Source organism: Vicugna pacos, chromosome 13 (genome assembly GCF_048564905.1).
Source record: "Vicugna pacos chromosome 13, VicPac4, whole genome shotgun sequence".
NCBI lineage: Eukaryota > Metazoa > Chordata > Mammalia > Artiodactyla > Camelidae > Vicugna > Vicugna pacos.
The window spans coordinates 10,775,992-10,798,023 of record NC_132999.1 but is presented as its reverse complement, the minus strand read 5'-3'; the positions used below and the strand labels follow the sequence as shown (position 1 = coordinate 10,798,023).

Here is a 22,032-nt window from a genome sequence, read left to right as displayed (position 1 = left end):
GTCTAGTACAGCGCGGGCAGCAGAGTGCTGAGGTCATTATTGGTATCTGCCACTTCCAAGCATGAAGCCTGTGTGCTCATTTCCTGTGACACTGGTTTGCTTCTTCAAACTGATCCTACTTGCTTTTTCAATTTTTCAGAAACTCCACTTAAAAATGTCCAGTCTATAAAGCTCACATACTTTTGTACTCCAGTGTTATTTTTTACACTAACACACTGCTTTGTTTAACAAAGGGGTGGTAATGGTGGAATAAGATTTAAAAACCCTAGTGTTACAGAATAATCATAAACTTGCATTTTAGAAGACAGCTTTATTAAAGTATAATCCACCCACTATTAATGTAAAGTTCAATGGTTTTCAGTGTTTATAGTTGTGCAACCACCACCAGATCCAATTTAAAACACTTCCGACACCCCGAAACGTTCCCCTGTGCCACTGCAATCAATCCCTTTCTCTCAGCCCTAGGAAACCAGTGACCTATTTTATTTTTCATTTTTTAGAAATTTCATGTAAATGGAATTAGACATTAGTCTTTTTTATGTCTTGTATTCTTTCACTTGGCATAATGTTTGAGACTCATATTGTTGCATGAATCAGTAGCTCAGTCCTTTTATTGCTTAGCAGTACTCCATTGTATGCATCTACCACATTTTGGCCATTTGCCAGCTGATGGACAGTTCAATTATTTCCAATTTGGGGCAATTATGAGCAATACTGCTATGAACATTTGTGTACAGGTCTTTGCAAACATTACATGCCCACCAACAGTGTTTATACAAGAATTCTAATTGCTCTACATTCTTGTAAGAACTTGATATTGTCCACTTCTTTATTTTAACCATTCTAAGAGTTGTGTAGTGGTATCTCACTGTGGTTTTAATTTGTATTCTACTGATGACTCCTCACGGTATATACCTTTTCATGTGCTTATCAGTCATATCTTCTTAAGGATAATGTCTATTAAAATCTTCTGCTTATTTTTAAATTGGAATATTTGTCTTCCCTAGTTGTATAAATTCTTTATATAGTCTAGATATAAGTCCCTTGATGATCTGTTGTTTACAAATACTTAGAACTTACACTAGATTTGGGTTTACCTTCCTAACCCACAATGTTTCTCCAAGTATCACCATTCTTGGTCTTACTGTGTCTCATTCACTGAGATAATATTCCCCATTTCCTCTGATTATGGAGCTAATTTTACACAAAACAAATGAAGAAATGGGCTCACATCCTTAGCATTCACTGACTACCACGTGTCATCACCTAAAAGCTGCTGGCCTACGGAAGACTGTTTTTGTACCTGAGTGACAAAACTCTGTTGGTTTGGTACTGTCCTTTATGATGTGGTATATGTTCCAAACCAGAAACCATATATGGCGCTGCTTTTCTCACAACCAGAAAACCTGAGGCTAGGTGCCAAGTAAAGGATATGGACAGCTTATGCAGGAGGAGTTATTTATTACTACCCACTGACGCTCACAAAGGCTTTGCTCCTCATTGTCACAACTTTGTTCTCTACTAGTTTAGAGGTATTAGTTCTCAAAGGGATCAACAGTGGTTTTACTGGATAGGAAGATGAGACACTCCTCTGGCCATTCTGAGTTCCTCATGTCACTGAACTAAGAGGCAAAAGGAGTGGGGAGGTTACAGTAGGGGCTATATAAAGGGTAAAATAAAGTAACTACTAAGAACAAGAAGGATTATGTCTGAAACCCAGACTGCACCTACTGTATCCATACCAGAGGGCTGCTATAACCAATGATCACAAACCTGGTGGCTGAAACTAGGTATTTATTCTCTCAAAGTTCTGGAGCTCAGAAGTCCAAGCCAAAGTGTGGGGAGGACTATGCTTTTTGCAGAGACTACAGGGGAGATTCTGTTCCTTGCTTCTTTAAGCTTTAGCTCTGTGACCATACACTCCAATCTCTGCCTTCCGTCTTCATATGGCTTTGACCTCATCTCCGTATCTCTCCTGTGTATCTCTCTGATAAGGACACTTATCATTGGACTTACAGTCCATGCAGATAACCCAGGGTGATCTCATCTCAAAATCCTTAACTTAATTATATATGCAAAGACCATTTTCACAAATAAAGTCAAATTCACAGGGCTTAGCACACAGAAGTACCTTTTTGGGGGGGAACACCATTCAAACCACTACAAGCACCATTCAGATTCTTCAGGAATGAAGGTCTGGGTTACTTTACCAGGTAAACACAGCCATAATCAGCTGAAGTGTTGGCTGAGAAAATGGGGAATATGGAAAGGGTAGTTATCAGCTATAGACACATATTTCTCCCTTGCCCAATGTACATATTTGTAAGCATTTAGTAAATTTGTGAAAAATTACCAACTTATTTTTCCTTTCTTTCAGTCCTCTACTAACTCATATAAAGTATGTTATTATTGGTTAACCTATGGTTTATTCTTTGGATTACAGAATCTAAAAGGGAGATTGTGACTAAACTGACTGAACTAAGGATGAATGACCATTATCCAGAAATGGACTAGTGACTGATGGGACTTCGGGTCTCTCAAGTTTAGGGAAAGGGTAAATGCTGCACCTACTGGTAGATGAGCTAGCTGCACCATATTAAGCAGGAACATGATACGTTTGCTACTGTTGCTGCTCAGAAGTGTGAATGCATGCCGATGCTGAGCTGACAAGGGGGGCAGACTGTACTGTATTAATTGTTCGTTAAGGTGTCATCTCCATTCATTCTTACACTCTTCCATAAAAGGGAAGACTACATTTTCCAGGATACCTCTAGATTAGGCACTGCCAATGATATATGCAGTATATGGAAAGTACAAGAAAAAGAGAAACTTCCCCACCCTCTCTGGTGGCTGCTGTGGGCAGGACTGAGGCATCCACAAATAATATTTTGCCACCACTTCCAAGCATGTTCTCAAGAATTCCTCACTTGGTGTCACAGGAAGCTAACACCGTTTCTTTAATTAAACAAAATTTTTTTTGGGGGGGAGGAGGGGAGTAATTAAGTTCACTTGTTAATTTTTTTGTAATGGAGCTACTGGGGAACTGAATCGAGTACCTCATGCATGCTAAGCACGTGCTCCACCACTGAGCTATATCCTGCCCTGGCAGCTAACATCTTTTATAGCAACATCCTCAGAACAGAACTCACCAGGGTCCTGAGATTAGTGGCTCGTCAAGTCTATCAGGTTTCTAGGCATTTTCCAGAGACTCATCAGTGGCAAGCAGTATAGATAATTTCCAGAAGCTTTGTGCAATTTAAAATTTTTTTAACTTTGAAACAATCTCAGACTTACAGGAAACTCCAGTACCAGCATTAACACAAAGAAATGTTCTTTTCCTAGACCATTTCAGAGTAAGTTGCTAAACACACAAGGACTTTTTCCTACACAATTAACACAAATGATAAAAATCTGGAAATTAACACTGCTATAATACTAGCACCTAATCCACCTAATCCTCAGACTCCATTAAGTTTTTCTAATTGATTCAGTACATGTATTTATAGCCAAAGGATCCATTTAAGAATCACCTGTTGCATTTAACTTCATATTCCCTTGAATTTGGCACAGTGCCTCAGTCTTGACATTCACAACCTTGACAATTTTGAAGATTACAGGCCAGTTGTTTTACAAAATGTCTTCCGATTTTGGTTTGTCTGTCTTTTCTCATTTTAGATTCAGGTTACGCATTGTGTACCAAACAAGTGATGCTCTATTTTTTTCTCACTGTATCCTACCTTGGCACATGATTTTGTTATGTTCCATTTCTACTGATGTTCTCTTTAGTAAGTTCCCTGAGTTGGTGCCAGGCTCCTTTGCTTAAAGTTAGTCTTTTTTCTTCACAATTAATAAATATTTTGTGAGGAGTATGTTGAAACTATGTTAATATTCCATTCCTCAGTAATCTTTCAATTTATTCACTTATTTATGTCAGTATAGACAAGAAGATATCTCCTATTTTGTTTAATGGGTTATAATATTATTGTAATTTATTTTGAAGCTCCAATTGTCCCAAATTTGACAAGTAGGAGTCCCTTCAAGCTAATTTCTGTGTACTTTTGACATTTCTCCATCATTCTTCAAAAACTTCTTTAATTTTTGGCACAGTAAGAAGTTTCAAGCTCATCTTGTAATTTCCCTTGCCCTGGCCCATTTCTCCAAGGAGGGCAGATTCCTTTTACTGGAGAAAGATATTTAGAAGCCAAGGTCTGATAAAAGCTAGGTATGCTCAACCCTACTGGAGTTATCATTGCTCCTAAGCCCTTTCAGTGACAGAGTTAGGAAATTAGTATATGTACACCATTTCTTTCTATACACGTGTACACATACACACGTTTAAACCTCTATATGTATGTATGTATAAATATATGACAATGAGTTCACAAAGATACCTACAATTTTAATCCAATAACAGAGTCCAATTTAGTTTTCTCTCTTTCCATATTTGTAGCTCCCTCATCTGACAATGAGAAATCTGGCTCTCATTATACTTTAATTATTTGATCAATTCTACACACAGAAACAATCCCTCAACTCTACCACTGCCACTGAGCTGTGTCCCCTCACACCCGATCTCCAGCCAACGTGGGCATCCATTCTCACCCTGCCTCTGCTCCAACATCCTTGACCAGGACCACACCACTACACAGAAGCTTTCTTTACCCTCTCTGGGCTCTGAAACCCCACTGCGGGCCACTGCCCCGACTCCTACCTCCAGTATGGCAGCCTACTCCACTTTCAGATTTCCTAAAAGTCAGCTGTGGTCTTCTGCATCTTCACTGCCTAGTTCTTTTAGTAGTTATTTAAATCTTTCATTGCCTGCATTCCTGTTCTACTAAAAATACTTAGAATGGCTTTTGCTGATTAAATTCTAATGGATACAGTCATTAGCCACTTATTTAAATGCTCACAGAATGAACTATGTTCATTGGCCTCCTTATATTTAGGAAGCAAACGAGGCTCAGGCACAATAAATAAATCCTTACCTATTATATCTTCCTGTGTATGTGAAAATTTCTAGGCAAGGACACACAGAAAGCCCCCTAAATCTATGAAGAGAAGCAGAAGTCTCTGTGTGTGTGTATATAATGTGTCCACACCATGGAATATACTGTTCATCTATTACATCTGTTAAATAAATTCTCCCCTTCTTTTACCAGAAGATCTTCATTTTTGCTTACAGAATTATCCCTCCACCAATATAATATCAGTAGGATTATCAATGAACATGCCTCCCAGGTGATCCGAACTCTACTAGTATTCCCTACTAGGAATCTGAGTAATAAATACACAGTTAGAGTTGTATTACTCACAGAAGCACTTTGAAGAGACTTACATCTTGCCTAGATACATGGAACTGTACCAGTCTTTGCCCATAAAACCTGGTTATTCAGTTCTTCCTACTGACTCTGTGACCAGACTTCCTGCTGCTTGCCATCAAAGAATACCCTGTAATATACTCACTGTGTGGAAACTAGGTTTAAGCACAGAGAGTCTCCACCAAAAATACCATATTCCATAAAGAGGTGGGAGTAGAGAATGCAGTCTGGGTACATGCTTTCAGAAAAAAACACTAACTTATGGAAACCTATACTTTAGCATATCAGTAAGGAGATTTCTTGCCAGCACTAATACATAAAACAAAATCTATTACCAGTGCATGAAAAACAAAAATCTACAGCAGGAGAAATTAACTCACCAGAACTACAGTGACCTGACTGGTCTCTCACTGTTATGCACTCTTAACACCTAAAATCTATTACAACTCTTTCATCCAATCATTTCACTAACATAATATAGTTCTTCCAATGGTCAATTCTTTATCCTAAAGCATTTTTATAATTTGAAAAGCATCACTTTACCCGAATAAAAATTTCCAATTCAGTTTTTCTTCTTTTTTCAATTTTCTCCGCCTCAATTTGGCAAGTGTGACAAATGTACAGATGGTTGACAGCTGGTCCTCCTCCATACCTAAAGCATGAAGAATTGAATAACTATGACAATTTTGAAAAAAGCTGATGTTCTAAGAAAATGTCTCCAATTTTTAGTAAAATGTAAAATCCAGATTACCATAAGGACTTGATTTTATGTTTATTGGAGTCAATGATTTTATCAGTTTATTGATTTGCCTGCTTTATCTATATTTCAACTTTCCCTTATAGCCACTTTTGTAACAAAATACATGTGCTGCAACACCAACATTAAGTAAAAGAAGCAGCTTTCAAGAATTAGCATACAACATATAAATCTTAAGTTAAACATAACCATAGTTTTAATCATAAGGAGGCTACCCCTGGCCCCTCAGGTAAGAACTCATGACATAAATTATTTTCAATATTTAACTAAGAAAAATATAATGAGGAAATTATGTGTGAAATATTTTAACATAAAATTTAAAACTTTAAAATTTAAGACTTAAATATCACAGCATACTCTTACAGGTACAGATAATCAGAACATAAAAATTAGAATTAATTATCCAGACTAGGCCACACTAGCTACAAGTCAACTTCACACTTCAGAGTGAATAAATGAAGGAAAAAGGCAGTATTCTACACAAGCAGCATACAGCACAAGTAGCATATATAAAATAATCCAATCCCCTTTTAAAGAATTTCACAAACTGATTTTCACAATACCATACTGTCTGATTTAAAAAACAAACCTGCTATATAGGTTATCCCAAATGTTCTGAGGCAGCATCAAAACCAGGTCTTCAATATAACTAGCTTTTCGTGGAGGAACACCTAAAAAAGTTTAAATGGGTCTGTCTCATTCTTAAATTTCTTTGTATTGCTTTTAACTGATTAATCACTTGCATTTTTCAATAATTATTCTTAAAATTCCTCCCCAAAAAGTTAAGTATAAGCATATGTTCCTAAAGATGAACTTATTTCTTAAAATAGAGAAAAATCAGCTAACCAAGATCTTCAAGTATTTAACTTACATAAATCTTTACTAAGACTTGACTGTGCATTGGGGCAAATCAGAGATAAGTCAAGAGACAATCTTTCCTTCATGGAGCTTATGAGCTAGCGGAAGAAATGAAGCATTTATATAAGTAACTATAATAAAAGGCAGGCACAGATCATTGTGGGTTTATGGGAACATTTGGAACAGGAACTTATGCTAGCAGTTCAAGTAAGGAAATAATAAGAAAAAAATTCACATACAGAAATATTCCCAAAGTTTAGATTTCTAAATCCAATAAGGGACAATCCTACTATCTCTTGTGGTTTCAAGCAAAAATAATTAATGATAATATCAAGTCTTTAATCATGAAATTTAATTAAAGTGTAACACTAAAGTGTTAAGTATCGTGGGAACAAACACTAACACAGCCAACCACAAAGGCATAAGTTATATTTAGCAAATAACTACATGAGGCTTTTTTGTTAAATTCCAAGTACATTTTCATACTTCGGAAAAGAGCCAGCTATTCATTTAGACAAAGGGAATAAGAGCCATGGATACAGTTGGAGCTGAATGTCTCTCAGCAGAGAAAAATAATATGTAATAAAACTGGCTCACTGTACTGTAATTGGCTGTTTATGTATCTCTCTCTTCTATGAAATTAGAGCTCTGAGAATAGATATAGTGTCTTTGATAAACCCAGGCTTTAGGAGAGGGTCTGGAACAGGTACTCAAAAAACATCTGTTCTGTGAAGAGGCTACAGGTTGCCTATAATTAGAAAAAAAAAAAAACTTATTTCTGAAACCGCAGCAAATTAAACGCACTTAACTTTGGACTCCAGATGGGGAAGTGGGAAATAAAGCTAAGAGGGAAACTCTTGGCTCTTTTCTTACTTGTAAATTATTTAATAGCAAACGCTTACCACTACTTCCATTACAGAGTTTCTTACCTCCATGAATACAGAGAAAATCATTATTTGAAATAGGACCAGGTTCAGCAAAGGTCTTAAATTTATTTAGCCACTGTCGAGAAATATAAAACTGTAGGAGACTTGGTTCCATTATGTTCAACAAATTTGATATCCTCCGCCTCTCCTTCTGTGCTTCTTCGCTGCTCTTCCTATTAAAGACAATGATTCATTAATGCATTTTACTCCGTCAGGCTTGTAAGTGAATTTTTGCACTTGTTAGATTTAGCATATACATTAATACAGTAGTCCCTCCGAATCCATGGGGGATTGGTTCCAGGACCCCTGCAGATACCAAAAATCTGCAAATGCTCAAGTTCCTTATGTAAAATAGTGCAATGTGTGCCCTCTCATATACTTTAAATCACCTCTAGAGTACTTACAATATCTAACACAATAAATGCCACGTAAATAGTGGTAAATACAATAGCAGTAAATAGGCAGTTGCTGGTGTGCAACTTCAAGTTTTGCTTTTTGGAACTTTCTGGGATCTTCCCCCAAAAAATATTTTTGATCTTTAATTGGTTGAATCCTCGGATGTGGAACCCATGGATTTGGAGAATGGACTGTACTACAAATTTTATTAGGTTTTGAAAACTATTCAGGAGAAATATACTTTGATTCACCACCCCCTTCCCCCCTCCCAAGTACATTATACACCCCTAGGTCTGATACTGTATCTTAACTACTGGTATCCACATAACTACTGGTATTGAATAGACATTCAAATGTTTGTTAATAAGAGCAATCTAAATAGTTAATCTGCTTTCCTATTTTAGTAGCTAGTACAATCTTTTATAAGACACTAAAAAGTACCAAGGATTTATTTTTATACTAGCACCTCCTTTATTTGCTATTTTAGGAGAAAATATGGTACTTAATCCCTACGGTCAATATCTAATTTTTTTTTAAATTAAAACCAATCTGTCTAAAACAAAATATATTCCTTTGCCCTTCGACTAAATGAGTTAGCATTTTCTTAACCAAACATCATTCTGCATAGAACTTTTCACTTTATTTTTACTTGTATAATGAAATGAGAGTAAAATAACTTCTAATCTTTACTCAGCAATCCACTCTGAAAGCCTTGGAAGTCACTATTAACCCCAAAATGAGATGTTCTCTTTATTTGTTAAAATGGACTATCCGTTATTTTCTCACCTGTAGAAAAGAACATAAGCTTCTGCATTTTGTACAGTAGATTCTGAAACTTCAGTGACACTCTGATCATCAAATTCATACCAGAGATTATTTAAATTGTTTCGGCAGTAGGCAATATAGTGTCCACCTGAATTTAAGTAGAAAAAATTCTAAATCATTTCAGTAATACAAAATTAACACAAGAATGGAAAATAAAACTACTTCTGTATCATCAGTTCCTAGCACAGACTGAATAAAATACAGCAAGAACTTCTATTTTTTTCCAGTATCTATCCTCACCACCACCACTTGAGGAAATAAATATTAAGACAGAAAATGTAATCTTTAACAACCTAGTGTAAAGAAAATCATGTTAGTCTTTATTATTTATCTTCACGCAAAATATAATTTCCAGTATTTAACACTTCAGAGTAAAATTATTCAATTTCCTAAAATTTCTGACATGTTTTCAGTAACCAAAATTAAAAAAAAAATTAATAAAAATCTAACTTTCCATTTTTTTCCTTTTGTTCAATCAGGTGTCGTTTAAGAGATCAATTCAGATGTTTACACCCTTCTTTTTTTTAAATCTAAGAACATATTTCAAACTCTTATACTTACTACTTGCAGTTCCATGGTGACAAATAACTGACAGAAGATCATAGGTAACAATTTGAGCTGGACTATCTTTAGCAAGAAATGGCTGAAGATCCAGGCCTTCCAGTGGAAATGAAACATGAGTACTGATTTTGGTGGAAAACATCAGTTCATGTCTGAATCTTTTAAGATGGATGCACAAAATCTTTTTAAAAGAAGAGAGGTAAGATTATTTAAAATTCTATTGTTTTATATGCTAGATAAAAGAATCTATTAAACATACATATTGTCAAAAGTAAGCATTATCCTGCAATTCTGATAACCTGATTTTGCAGATGTCAGAATGTGGAAAAAGTGAAACATGGTACATCCTAAGTTCACAGGTATTGGCTTTCAAACTTTACATTTTATACCTGCAAGATCCAACGGTGTCTGATTAAATTATGTTCAACGTAGTTTTACTGGTAAGAGCATTTACTTGGTATGCAACTCAGTATTTTAAAAATGGATAATCCTAATAGGGTATACACAATAACTGGTCAATAGAACCATTCCATTCTTTAACCAATGCTAAAGAATTTATTACACCATGTTATATGAATGCCATATGTTCCTACCATATCAATTAAATTATGATAAAGTCCATACCTCAGGAAACTTTTGTACTTTACAAAACTTTACTCCATTCCTCAACCTAAGGGGTAAAAAGAGAAAACCAATTTTAATAAACCTGCTTTTCATATGAATGTATAAAACCTTTAGTATTTTCAAATATACAGCAAAATTTTTAAAAAATGCAGAAACAAGAGGTTATCAGACTAAAAATGCTCACTACTGAATTACATGCTACCCCATTTAAAAATATATACTATTGAAACATTGGAATCTTTTATTGTAAAAATTATTTAAATGAAGATATCAGTAATAAAAATTTAGTGAGTTGTATAATTCTTTGATGAATATCTTCTACTATCTATGGCCTGGTTATGCCTTTATAACATCCAGATATCAAGTAAAACTGGGTAACATAAAATCTACAACCTTTATTCTTAAATGTGGAAACAAATAATTTGAGATAAAGAGTGGTTATTATTGACAATAAATATTCATATACACTTGATAGATCTCCAGTTTGGATTTCGAGGTAGATGCAAGTTCTTTTCCAACCTCATGATTATCTTTTTCCTAGTTGACATTGTTTTTCAAGAAAGATTCTCCCTCTAGGCCAGCTCCCTTTTCAGCTATCAGCTATGGTTTCAAAGACATGATAATAAATACTTTCCAATTCACTAGGGGTATATTTTTTCCTAGAACATACAAGGCAGCTTTTTATCCTCATAGACCAAACAATATATCATTCCTTTTTGTCATGGAGAAGACCAACAGCTGCAGATCAACGTTCCCTGGATTACTGACAAAAGCCAGAAGTTTGTATTATGAAGATTCCAGATCTTATTAGGAGGCCACTGTTCTTCTATTAGAGAGACTCAGAAAAATTCCCAGTTTAGTCTGCCTCAAACATATTTGTTTTCAATTCTCCATTTACTTTTCTTTTCTAACTTATCACCAAGAAGCCAGAACTCATCACAAGACAGAAGAAGGTAGCTAATAGTAGATACAAAGAAACAAAATCATACTTAACTGTCTTTTTATTCTGCCATCAGACAGCAGGTAACATTAGAGATGGTATAAAGCTTTCTGAATTTTATGCAGATTTGAAACTATGTATCTTTAGAGTCACTTTCACTTTCTAAATCTAGTCTGTTCAAATGGTAACCCAGAAGAGAATATTGCTTTATTTATGATGACAAAATTCACCTACGTAATGAAAATGTTATATATTCTAGTATGTCTGCAACACATTTAGAAAATGGTTTATGCAAAATTACATATTTATTTTATATTTCAAAATATACTTTCATATCTTAGCTAGTCTATTAACTTTCTTAAATTTTTACCACAGATTTGTTTTACAGAACAACCAGTCTCTTCAGTTTCACTAGGACAAAGCTTACTGACCTTAATTTTTCTAAATAAAGTGGAAAATTAACCCCACATGCCCAGTCAAATAACCAAGAAAAATACCATTTAAAATACAAAATGTGCAGTTGAAAGCACTGCCAATGGCACTTACTTTTTGCATTTTTCACAACTGTACATATTGTCACCTGAAAATAGAACAGATCTGGTCATTCCTCTCAAATTAAAAGCAAGTTATTTTCTTTTGGTTCTGCAATTCCTCGAGTTTGCCACAGGCTGACCTGGTAGCACAGCAACACAAGGCTCACATTTTTTAGTCTCTGCTCAAGAGTCAGCTCATGATGTTACCTTGCCTACAACACCCTTGAACTCCTTCTTTCCAACCTTGCAGGCCTATCTAAAATAACATAATGTAAATAACATCCTGCCCACTTCTTCACTTAACAAAATTTACTGACCATTATAAGTCCAAGCAAAGTGCTAGACACACAAAAATAGTAAAGGATCTTAAATACTATGGAGGAATTCACAGACTAATCCAGACATACAAGTAAGTCTTTTATACTGGTTAAATTTTCCCTTCTTTGAATCCCAGAGCAGACTGCAGGCAATTCAAGCACAATATTGTCTAGAACTCTAAGAATCCGTATAAATTATTTCAGGGTATTTATAGTATTTATATTGCCATGGTAGACATTGGCACAGTGGCAATACGGACAAGTACTACTTAAACTGCCTGAAAACTTAGCTTTTATAAACAGATTTTAAACTTAGTCCCACTAATATTTAAGATCACCACAACAATTCAGTCATAGATGAAAACTATTTCACATTTCTTACCTTTCAGTTCATCTCTGGCGAAGAAGGCAGCAAGACAATCTTGCAAGGTTACTATTGGACCCCAAAACCAGCTAGGGACACATGAGACAACAAACCTGAAACATCATTGACAGAAAAAAAAAAGGAAATGTTCTGCCAGTACAGCAGAAACAGCAGTTTTAAGAACCAACTAATACAAAGAAAACACACACACATACCTCTTCACGTATTCCATGAAAAAAGCTATCCACCCCTGTGGAGCATAAGCTTCGCCACATGATCCTGCTTTGACTATAGAAGTTGGATGACTTGATGAATGCAGCTTAGCAAGGTCTTCCTTGCCAGGAATCGGCAAGGACAGATCTTGAAAGGTCTCGAGAGTTACAGACACCTAAAATTGTTTTGTGTTTTAAGAATGGGATGAAAATAATCCAAAACAAATACTCGAGGACAGATTTTAGACTGCAAAGATCAAAGCAAATCGTAACAAGAAAAACACAATCAAACTGCTTTTAAGTACTAACAGCAGCAAAGATAGTAATAACAAAAGCAAAACTGCTTAGAACCAGGTGCTGTTCTAAATTTAATCTTCCCATAAACCTTATGAGGTAACTGCTAACACTCCCATTAGCTGAGGACACTGCAGCCAAGGGAAGTACCTCACATCCACCCACTGTAGCTTGAGGTCTGAACTGTTAAGCACTATTGCATTTCTTTTTCAAAATAACTTCTAGTGATAGTTTTTAGATAGTTTTAAAAACAAGATGTAGAACCTGGCATGTAATTTTTAAGTAGCTGAAAACATTTCAGAAGAAATTCCACTTAAATATCTGGTACTAAAATAGCCTACATTAAAATGACCCTATTGAAGTCCTTAGATTTAACTTAGATTCTAACACAATAATTGAAGCTTACTTTGGGTTTTGGGTTTTTTTAATGTCATTTTATATCATTAATTATATTTATCACTGCACTGAAGTAAAACCATTCTTCAAAAAAGCCTCAAAGAAACTCAGAAACAGAGGTATTACCAAAGAACTCATGATGATTCTAATTTATGCTCTTGTGTATGAATCTTAATACTTTTATTATCCGAACCCAATCTTAACATGGAAAAACATTTACAAGCCATACAACCAAGTGGAGAAGATATATTCACAGCCTTGTGCCTGTGAATAACAATGGTTTCCCAGCATACTAATTTCATCAGCCTTGGGAGAATATGCATGTGTTACCAATTCTTGTTGCTAAGCAACATATCTCCTTTACATGTGACCAGAGATGAAGAAGTGAGTTAATTCTTACTGTTAACGTATGCCTGTCCAATGGTGGGTCAGACTCATCTTTTTGTTTTTGTAACAAAAAAAAAAGGGGGGGAAAAAGTATGCTGCTATTACTTTCAAAAAACAAATTCAACTCCTAGAATCAATTTATACTGAAGTAAACACAAGAAATACATGTATAAACATCAATAGTAAGGAGAAGGAATTAAACTTTTCACACCATTTTGTCAGGTTTGTTTCAAAAAGAGCATTTGACAGAAGTTTTCTATGTATTATAAATCCCTCATACTCACCCTGTCACAAGTCAGACACTGCACAGAACTAATGATTGTTCCATCAAATATGTCTGAAATAACACTTCGGTATTTTTTGTGCTGTTTTTTCCTCTTTGGAGATGATGCAGATTGAGCTGAGAGTGAAAAACAAGTAGAGAACATTTTTAAAAATTCAAAGCAAAAAAGCAAATCAAAGTAGTTCCTCTGGCATTTTTTTTTCTGGGATCTTTAACAGTAAAATTTACTATGCTGAAGAAATTTGTCAAAATACCTTTCAAGAGCATTACCTTTAAAAACACACACACACACACAAACCCCCACAAAAAACAAACCACCAAAGAGAAACCATGATGAAATAGGAAGAGTTCAGTCTCTCCACCTTGACTTCAACCAGAATAGTTTTGCTTTTACTTGTCTGTTTTTTCTTCAAAGTAAGGTGTTATTTGAAGAAAAGATTCTATTAAGTTTTGAGAGTTCCTCATATATTCTAGATACAAGTCTTTTGTCAGTTATGTGATCTGCAAATATTCTCCCAATTTTATCTTTTCATTCTCTTAATAGTGTCTTTTGCCAAGAAAGATTTTAATTTCTTTCTTTTATAGATCATGCTTCTGATATCTTTAAAGAATTCTAATGCAAGGTCATGAAGACTCTTATAGGAGTTTTATAGTTTTACATTTTATAATACTGGATCTCTCATACATAGCTGGTCAGAATGCAAAATACAACCACTCCGAAAAACAATTTCATACAACATTAAACATAAAACTAAGCAATAAAAACCCAATAACCCCACAGCCAGGTGTTACCCTAAATAAATGAAAATTTATGTTCATACAGAAACCTGAACATGTATATTTATAGCAACATTATTCATAACTGCCAAAAACTGGAAACAAATTCAAACATCCTTCAGTGAGAGAATGAACAGTAGCACAGTCATATAATGGAATACTACTCAATAATAAAAAGCAACTACTCTGACACGCAACGTGACTTAAACGCATGATGTTAAGTGAAAGAAGCCTATTTCAAAAGACAACACACTATATGATCCCATTTATATGATATTCCGGAAAAGGCAAAACAATAGGAATAGCGATCAACAGGGCTGGGGCTTAGGGAGGGGTAGTGGGGAGTTCTAATTACAAAGGCGTAGTGTGAGGGAACTCTTTGGGGTGTTGGAACTGTTCTATATCCTGATTCTGGTGGAGGTGGTGGTAACAAGAATCTATGCATGTGTTAAAACTCAGACCTCTACACCAAAAGAGTGAATTCTACTGTATTTAAATTTGTGCCACACACACAAAAAATTTTAAATCATTGTTGGGTAAAATTATGCTGTCAATTTTAAAGGCTTGAATAAAATTCCATAATTAACACTTTATCAAAGCAAAGGAACCTGAACAACTGAAACTTCTACCTTTTTTGTGTGTGGGTGCCAATCCTGGCCACAAATTGCCTGATTTAGGAGGGCTTGCTGATAAACGTGGATTAACACCTTCATTTGATGGGAGGATCTGTGGTGTAGACAGGTCATTCAAATGGACATCAGTAATATATTCTGTAATATTTAAAATTTGTATTATTACCTTAAATAGTAAAATTATTCCACTTGTCAAATAATGTTGATTTAAAGCTTTCTTCACTTGAGATTTTGACCACAATTCATGTTATGTCAAGTGAAATACTTGATAGACAATATGCCTACTAAGCAAAGTAACTGATTTTTTTCTACCTTAGGAATCCAATTAATGTTTATGACACATTACTTTTGTAGGCAATTCAGAAAGTGTGCAGTGGAAATATGAAGCCAAAGAGGATCACAGTTATCCTAATTTAGTATTTAAAAAACAAAAGCTATTTAGGACAGTTTTTAGAAAGTTTTAAAACCCTATGGGAGAAAAAGAAATTTTTCTCCCAAATTAACATAGTAATCAAAACCTAAGAAGAAATTTAGGGATAAAATAACCATAAATATTTTATTCTTACTGTGACAAAAGAAAATATATCCCTCTGTCAGAAAAATGCCTTTTTGAAATTAAATTATAAATCAAGAAAATATAAGCTCCATGAGAGCTATCTTGACAACTTCCTGTTGGATTCCTAACACATGACATATATTCCAGGGCAAGGGACTGCTCAAAAGTATTTGAGCGAAGAAAAGCGACTGTTTATAAAAGACCCTGAAACAGAATGATTTCAAGGATTATTCCAGATAATGCAAAACAAATGATTTTTATTACTTTCACAGAGGCAGTTCTCACTATCTCAACCATGACTAAAAGCAGACTGTCCTATACTGGGGTAGGAGAGACCAGGAGACTCACTCTAGGCCTTTCAGAAGGGAATAAAGTAAATATGATCTGGGTCAGGGAGTGGCAAATGTCTCCTATAAAAGACCAGACAGTAAATATTTTAGGCTTTGAATGTCATAAATGATCTTTGTGACATTTTTAAGCTAGGTCTTTAAAAAAATGTGCTTAATCAGGCTTAGCCTAGACTGCTAAGTGTTTCAACAGGAAATTTCACATATTGACTAAACAACTTCTCAACACATATAAACTTCTAAATGTAAGGTCAGTCTAATGAAGGAGTCTAACACATTTTCCTAACTAGAAGACATTTAAGCATTGTACCACAAGTGGTCCTGTGGTTAAGGAAATATCCTTTTCCTCAAGGAAAAAATTGGGGGTTCATTCAAAAGCCTAAATAGTATAGTAGTTCCCACTCTTCAGTAATTACAGAATGTAATTTTTTTGTTCCTTGTCTGCCACTTATATTGAGATCAGAGAATCTGAACCTCTGATGGTTTAATTTTACGTGCTTCGTTAAATTAAATAACACCTTAGGCCAAGATGAGTTAACCCTAGAAGAAACAAATGCACACTGCAAAGCAACCTAGCTCAACTATCTTTCATTTGGCTACCTGCTCTTTCTCAAAGAAACACTGACCAGTATTACAGTATAATCTGTCATAACAGGGTTCATTATAATTAATTAAACTCCTACATCAAAACATATAACAAACATTTCATAGCTGATGTAACTTCAATGATAGCAATCTATATCTAATAGTCTACAATTTGGGTTATTTTGCAATTCTGCAGATCTCAACCAAATCTGCCTTAATTGACATTAACTAAACACTCACATGCAAATACTGCTAAACTCTACTAGTTAGAAAAATCCCAAAGTAACACCCCTCTTTCTTCAAATCAGTATGGTTGAACTATAATGTCATATACTACACACAAAAATTAAGCTAAAGCTATCAATTATTCTGTCTCATTTTTATTATGCCAAATATAAACTGTGAACATTAACATGTAAATTAGAAATGTGTTCTAATTTTAGTCACATGCTAGGCTAATGCCCCCCCAAAATCAGAAAATGGTAAAATAACAAATATAATCTTAAATACAAATATATCTCATACTCTTTGTCTAGAAATGAAACACTATCACTTGCAAATTATAAAAATTATCACCTGAAGTTCTGCTGTGTATTTGTACTTTGACAGTTTCCTGGTTGTTCAAGTCAACTGTTTCAGACAAAGAGTCTCTATCTTTATCTAATTCTCCTTCAGAATTTATTTTGCTAATTTTATTGCACATCTTCTCTTTTTGCCAATCTTTCGATATTTCTGAATTGTTCTCATCATCCTGAATTAACATTGTTGTTTCATTATTATCTTCAGAGAAGCTTCTAGAGCCATTTTCATTTTCGGTTTTATCGCTGTTGCTACAAGAATCACAGGACTGAAAATCTACATCTGATTGGCTCTTGTCTTCTTCCATGGTCTCCTCAGTCGTTATAGTTTGAGGATCCTCTTCTACTTCCATGACCTGTTCTTTCAATTCTTCATGAAGCAGATCCATTAAACACCGAAGGAATTCTTGAGCATCCTAATATATAAGCAACATAGATATTACTATTTCATTTAAAATATGTGTATATAGAAATTTGAGGGAAAAATATATAAATGTGGTTAGCAACTGATTTCTAAATGTGTAGCATTATACTGAGGTAATACAACTCTGTAGAATCTAAGGCACTGGAAGGATAGGAAGTACTAAGTTCTAAAAAGTTGTTTAAATACAACTAAAGTAATTTAAAAAACTGAAGATGATCTTGAGATCAGCTTTTGGTGCTGCTGCCATTTTAAAAAACTGGAGAAGTATTAGGTATAAAGAAAACATGCCTCATCTAACAATCAGAATTCAGAGAGATGGCCTAAGTTCAAATATAAAATGAAAGCTTTATCTACAGAGCAAAAATAAACAAATGGGTCCTAATTGAAAGCTTTTGCACAGCAAAGGAAACCATCAACAAAATGAACAACCTACTGAATGGGAGAAGATATTCGCAAATGATACGACCAATATGAGGGTTAGGATCCAATATATATAAACAGCTCATATAACACCACCAAAAAAATAAACAACCCAGTTAAAAAACCTGAACACACATTTTTCCAAAGAGGAAACACAGATGGCCAACAGGCATGTGAAAAGACACTCAACATCGTTAATCATCAGGGAAATGCAAATCAAAACCACAGTGAGATTATCTCCTCACACAGGTCAGAACAGCTATTATCAATAAGAACATAAATAAAAATGTTGGCAAAGATGTGGAGAAAAGGGAACCCTCGTATACTGTTGGGAATGTAAATTGCTACACCCACTGTGGAAAACAGAATGGAGGTTTCTCAAAAAACTAAAAATAGAACTACCATATGACCCAGCAATTCCACTCCTGGGTATATATCTGGGGGGAAAAAAAAAAACTTATTTGAAAAGATACAAGCACCACAATGCTTATAGCAGCATCAGTTATAATTGCCAAGATGTGGAAGCAAGCTAAGGGTCCATCAATAGATGAATGGATAAAGATGTGATGTACATGTGTGCATGTGTGCATGAGCACGTGTGTATGGAATGGAATACTACTCAGCTATAAAAAGAGAATGAAATTTTGCTATTTGCAGCAATAAGGATGGATCTGTGAGGGCATTATGTTAAGTGAAATAAGTCAGACAGAGAAAGACAAATACTGTATGATACCCTTTATATAGAGAATCTCAAAAATGCAGCAATCTAGTGAATAAAACAAAAAAGAACCAGACTAAGATATAGAGAACTAGTAGTTACCAGTTGTGAGAAGGAAAGGGAGGTGGGCAATATAAGTGTAAGGAGGAAAAAAAGAGTTAATATGGGATTATATGAAATCATGTATGTGAAACTTTTGAAAATTGTAAAGCACTTAAGAATTTAAGGAATTTTTCATGCAATAAAAAATTAACTGAAATTTTAAAATTTTAATAACTTTTTAAAAGCTTTATCTAATTTTGTACTATATCTCAAAGAAAAATCCTTGATCAGCCTGCAATGTTTACTAAAAATACAAATCCATAGGCCTCAACTTATATCTCATATCTACCAAATCAGTCTCTGTGACCCAAGAATTTGCGCCAGAAAAAAGTTAACAGGGTACAGGTATGTTTTGAAAAAGAATATGTGAGGGTCCAGAAAAAGACTCAATCATGTATTAATGTAAGCATACAAATGAAGAAGAAACTTAAAATCAGATAAGAAAATTCTTTAATTTGGTACAATTTGTTAGCTGTGAAAAATTAAATTTGGATCATATTATAATATGAAATACATGACAGATGTACTAAAGAATTCAATTTTTAATTAAATCATAAATACAGAAAATATAGGTAAAAATTTATCTCTGGATGTGGAACTTTTCAAAGCTAAAAGCGCTAGAGTACACTGACATGTTAACATACCCCCAAACTTAAAATTTCTGGAAAAATATGAAGTTAAGAGAAAGGTAGAAGAATATAAGCAAAAAATAAAATGGGTTATTATTTTTAGCAAATAAAGACATTATTAAGTGATAACCCCCCAAAGTAAATAGACAAGTAAAATAAATTATAAGGGAAGAAATACAAATGACTATGTAATAGCATAATGCATAATAGTATTTTACAAATGCATTACAGATTAATATTATGAATAAAAAGCAATAAAGACTTACCTGCTGAGAATACCCCCGAAATGTTGGGTTTACAGTTTTAATTCCTTGAAACAGATTAGTAGGCACAACAGATCCTGGCCTGAGGAAGAAAATATTTTTCATAAATTTGTGATTTTTAGTTTTTATTTTAGAAATGAGCATAAAGAATTCAAAGAGTTAAGGTGAAAATTATTTGTGTTTCAAAGAATCATTCTAAGTTCCAGTAGTACATTTCATAGGCTCATTAAATAACTTATTTCTGATATTTAAGCTACACTTTATAGTTCTCCTTAATGAAATGATCATGCTGTACAATGTAATTTTTCAAAAATACTTCTAATTGCTTAAAATAATATTTTAATTACATAAAAGTATGGGATAATTAAGTATACATAGTACACTAAAAAACGTACAAACAAGTTTCTACTGTATAGCACAGGGAACTATATTCAACATCTTGTAGTAACCTATGATGAAAAAATACGAAAAGGAATAGACGTATGTATATGTGTGACTAAAACATTATACTGTAAACCAGAAATTGATACAACATTGTAAACTTACTATACTTCAATAACAAAAAAATTTAAACCAACCAAGTACCCATGAAAACAAAAATGAAAAGTTAACCAGATGTGAGATTTAATTGCTTAGAATTCTGTACTACAACACTTCTGAAGTTAGTAAACGTCCAAGAATATTAAGTTTAAACCATAGTTTCAGGGCAAAGAAGCTTAAATATAGTAGTTAAGGGCTAGCTCTACCTTTGCACAAAGGAATTTAGAAACAGAGCCTGTGGCAGCAGTGCATAATATCTAATAGGGCTAAATGAGAATAGACAATTCTGGCTCTTGAATGTTAGAGATGTGAATGAGATTTATCTTCACATTCCAAAAGAACTCATTAAAACCCTCTTTTCTAAAGGAGGGTATATAAAGCTCAGTGGTAAAGACTGTGTGCTTAGCATGCACAAGGTCCTGGGTTCAATCCACAGTACCTCCATGAAAAAAAAAACAAAATTAATAAATTATTAAACCTAATTATCTCCCCTTTCCCCTCCACAAAAAAATCCTCTTTTCCTAGCATACTGAAGTAACAGTCAATAACAAATTTTTAACTTAAGAGATACTCTTTATTAGGGAGTCAAATATCTCAAAGAAAACTGAGGCACTTAAGAATATAACAATGTTAAAGCTTTGTTGATTATTTTCTTAGGAGTAAAGGTGAGCAGTTCTTAGAAACCATCAAAAGCAATTTTCTCAATAGTTCTAATACAAAAACAGTAAAATATTACAGCAAACAATTATTCTTCTAATGCTATACTTTAATGCAAATAAGCATAAGCAGAAACATAAACATTTATATATGTCTCTATGGTCAGATTTTAGCATTGTGACAATGCCTATTCCTGAATTAAAATTCAAAAGCGTCAGTAACAGCAGCTTCAGCAGTTCAACATTTTATCTCCAGTTCAGATACTTCTTTTGGATGTTCAGTTTCAAACGTAACATGCCCAAAACTGAATTGTCTCATATATGCTTCTCTTCTCCTTTTTTTATCTCTATAGATGCACCTGCAAATGTCTAGTATTTATGATATTCATTTTAAAAATATAATAAAGAAAATAAACCTATTAAGTACAAGTACATACCTGCTTTTATGCCACAGTTCTGTCATCAGTTTGAGATAACTTTTACAAATAGCTGGTTTCTTATCTGTTCGGGCTAGTCCTCCACAATCAAGAAAAAACTGTGTCAAAGGCGGGCTAGTTTCAAAAAACAAAAATGTTGTAACAGAGTCAAAGCTTAGTATTAACTGACTTCTAGTCATTCAGTGAATTGACAGCACATAGAGCCCTGTATCTATTATTTCTTTGCTCCCTTTTACAACTTCACATTCATTTCTTCCTAATCTTGTTCAACCCATCAAACCAGATTTGACTCATCACATCAGAGTCTGCAACGCTGCCAGATCCAGTCAGCACCTTTCATTTCCCTCTCAGCAGCATTTGTCAAAGGTGATTTACTC

At 34.2% G+C, this 22,032-nt stretch overlaps 1 protein-coding gene across 3 annotated transcripts in view; it reads right to left on the bottom strand.

Annotated features, from left to right (window-relative positions):
- USP33 (ubiquitin specific peptidase 33) overlaps window positions 1-22,032 on the bottom strand; it is a 53,916-nt gene that overhangs the window by 5,546 nt on the left and 26,338 nt on the right. The window contains exons 8-21 of one of the 3 annotated variants that reach the window (XM_072974181.1): window positions 21,656-21,769; window positions 20,026-20,104; window positions 17,465-17,882; window positions 15,398-15,538; window positions 13,993-14,108; window positions 12,635-12,807; window positions 12,438-12,532; window positions 11,752-11,785; window positions 10,266-10,311; window positions 9,642-9,822; window positions 9,042-9,168; window positions 7,863-8,032; window positions 6,665-6,746; window positions 5,862-5,970 (exon numbers count right to left, since the gene is read on the bottom strand). In XM_072974181.1, the coding sequence (XP_072830282.1) occupies window positions 5,862-5,970; window positions 6,665-6,746; window positions 7,863-8,032; window positions 9,042-9,168; window positions 9,642-9,822; window positions 10,266-10,311; window positions 11,752-11,785; window positions 12,438-12,532; window positions 12,635-12,807; window positions 13,993-14,108; window positions 15,398-15,538; window positions 17,465-17,882; window positions 20,026-20,104; window positions 21,656-21,769 (1,885 nt within the window). The remainder of the gene's footprint in view (window positions 1-5,861; window positions 5,971-6,664; window positions 6,747-7,862; window positions 8,033-9,041; window positions 9,169-9,641; window positions 9,823-10,265; window positions 10,312-11,751; window positions 11,786-12,437; window positions 12,533-12,634; window positions 12,808-13,992; window positions 14,109-15,397; window positions 15,539-17,464; window positions 17,883-20,025; window positions 20,105-21,655; window positions 21,770-22,032) is intronic. The other 2 variants (XM_072974183.1, XM_072974182.1) reach the window with 2 other exon arrangements.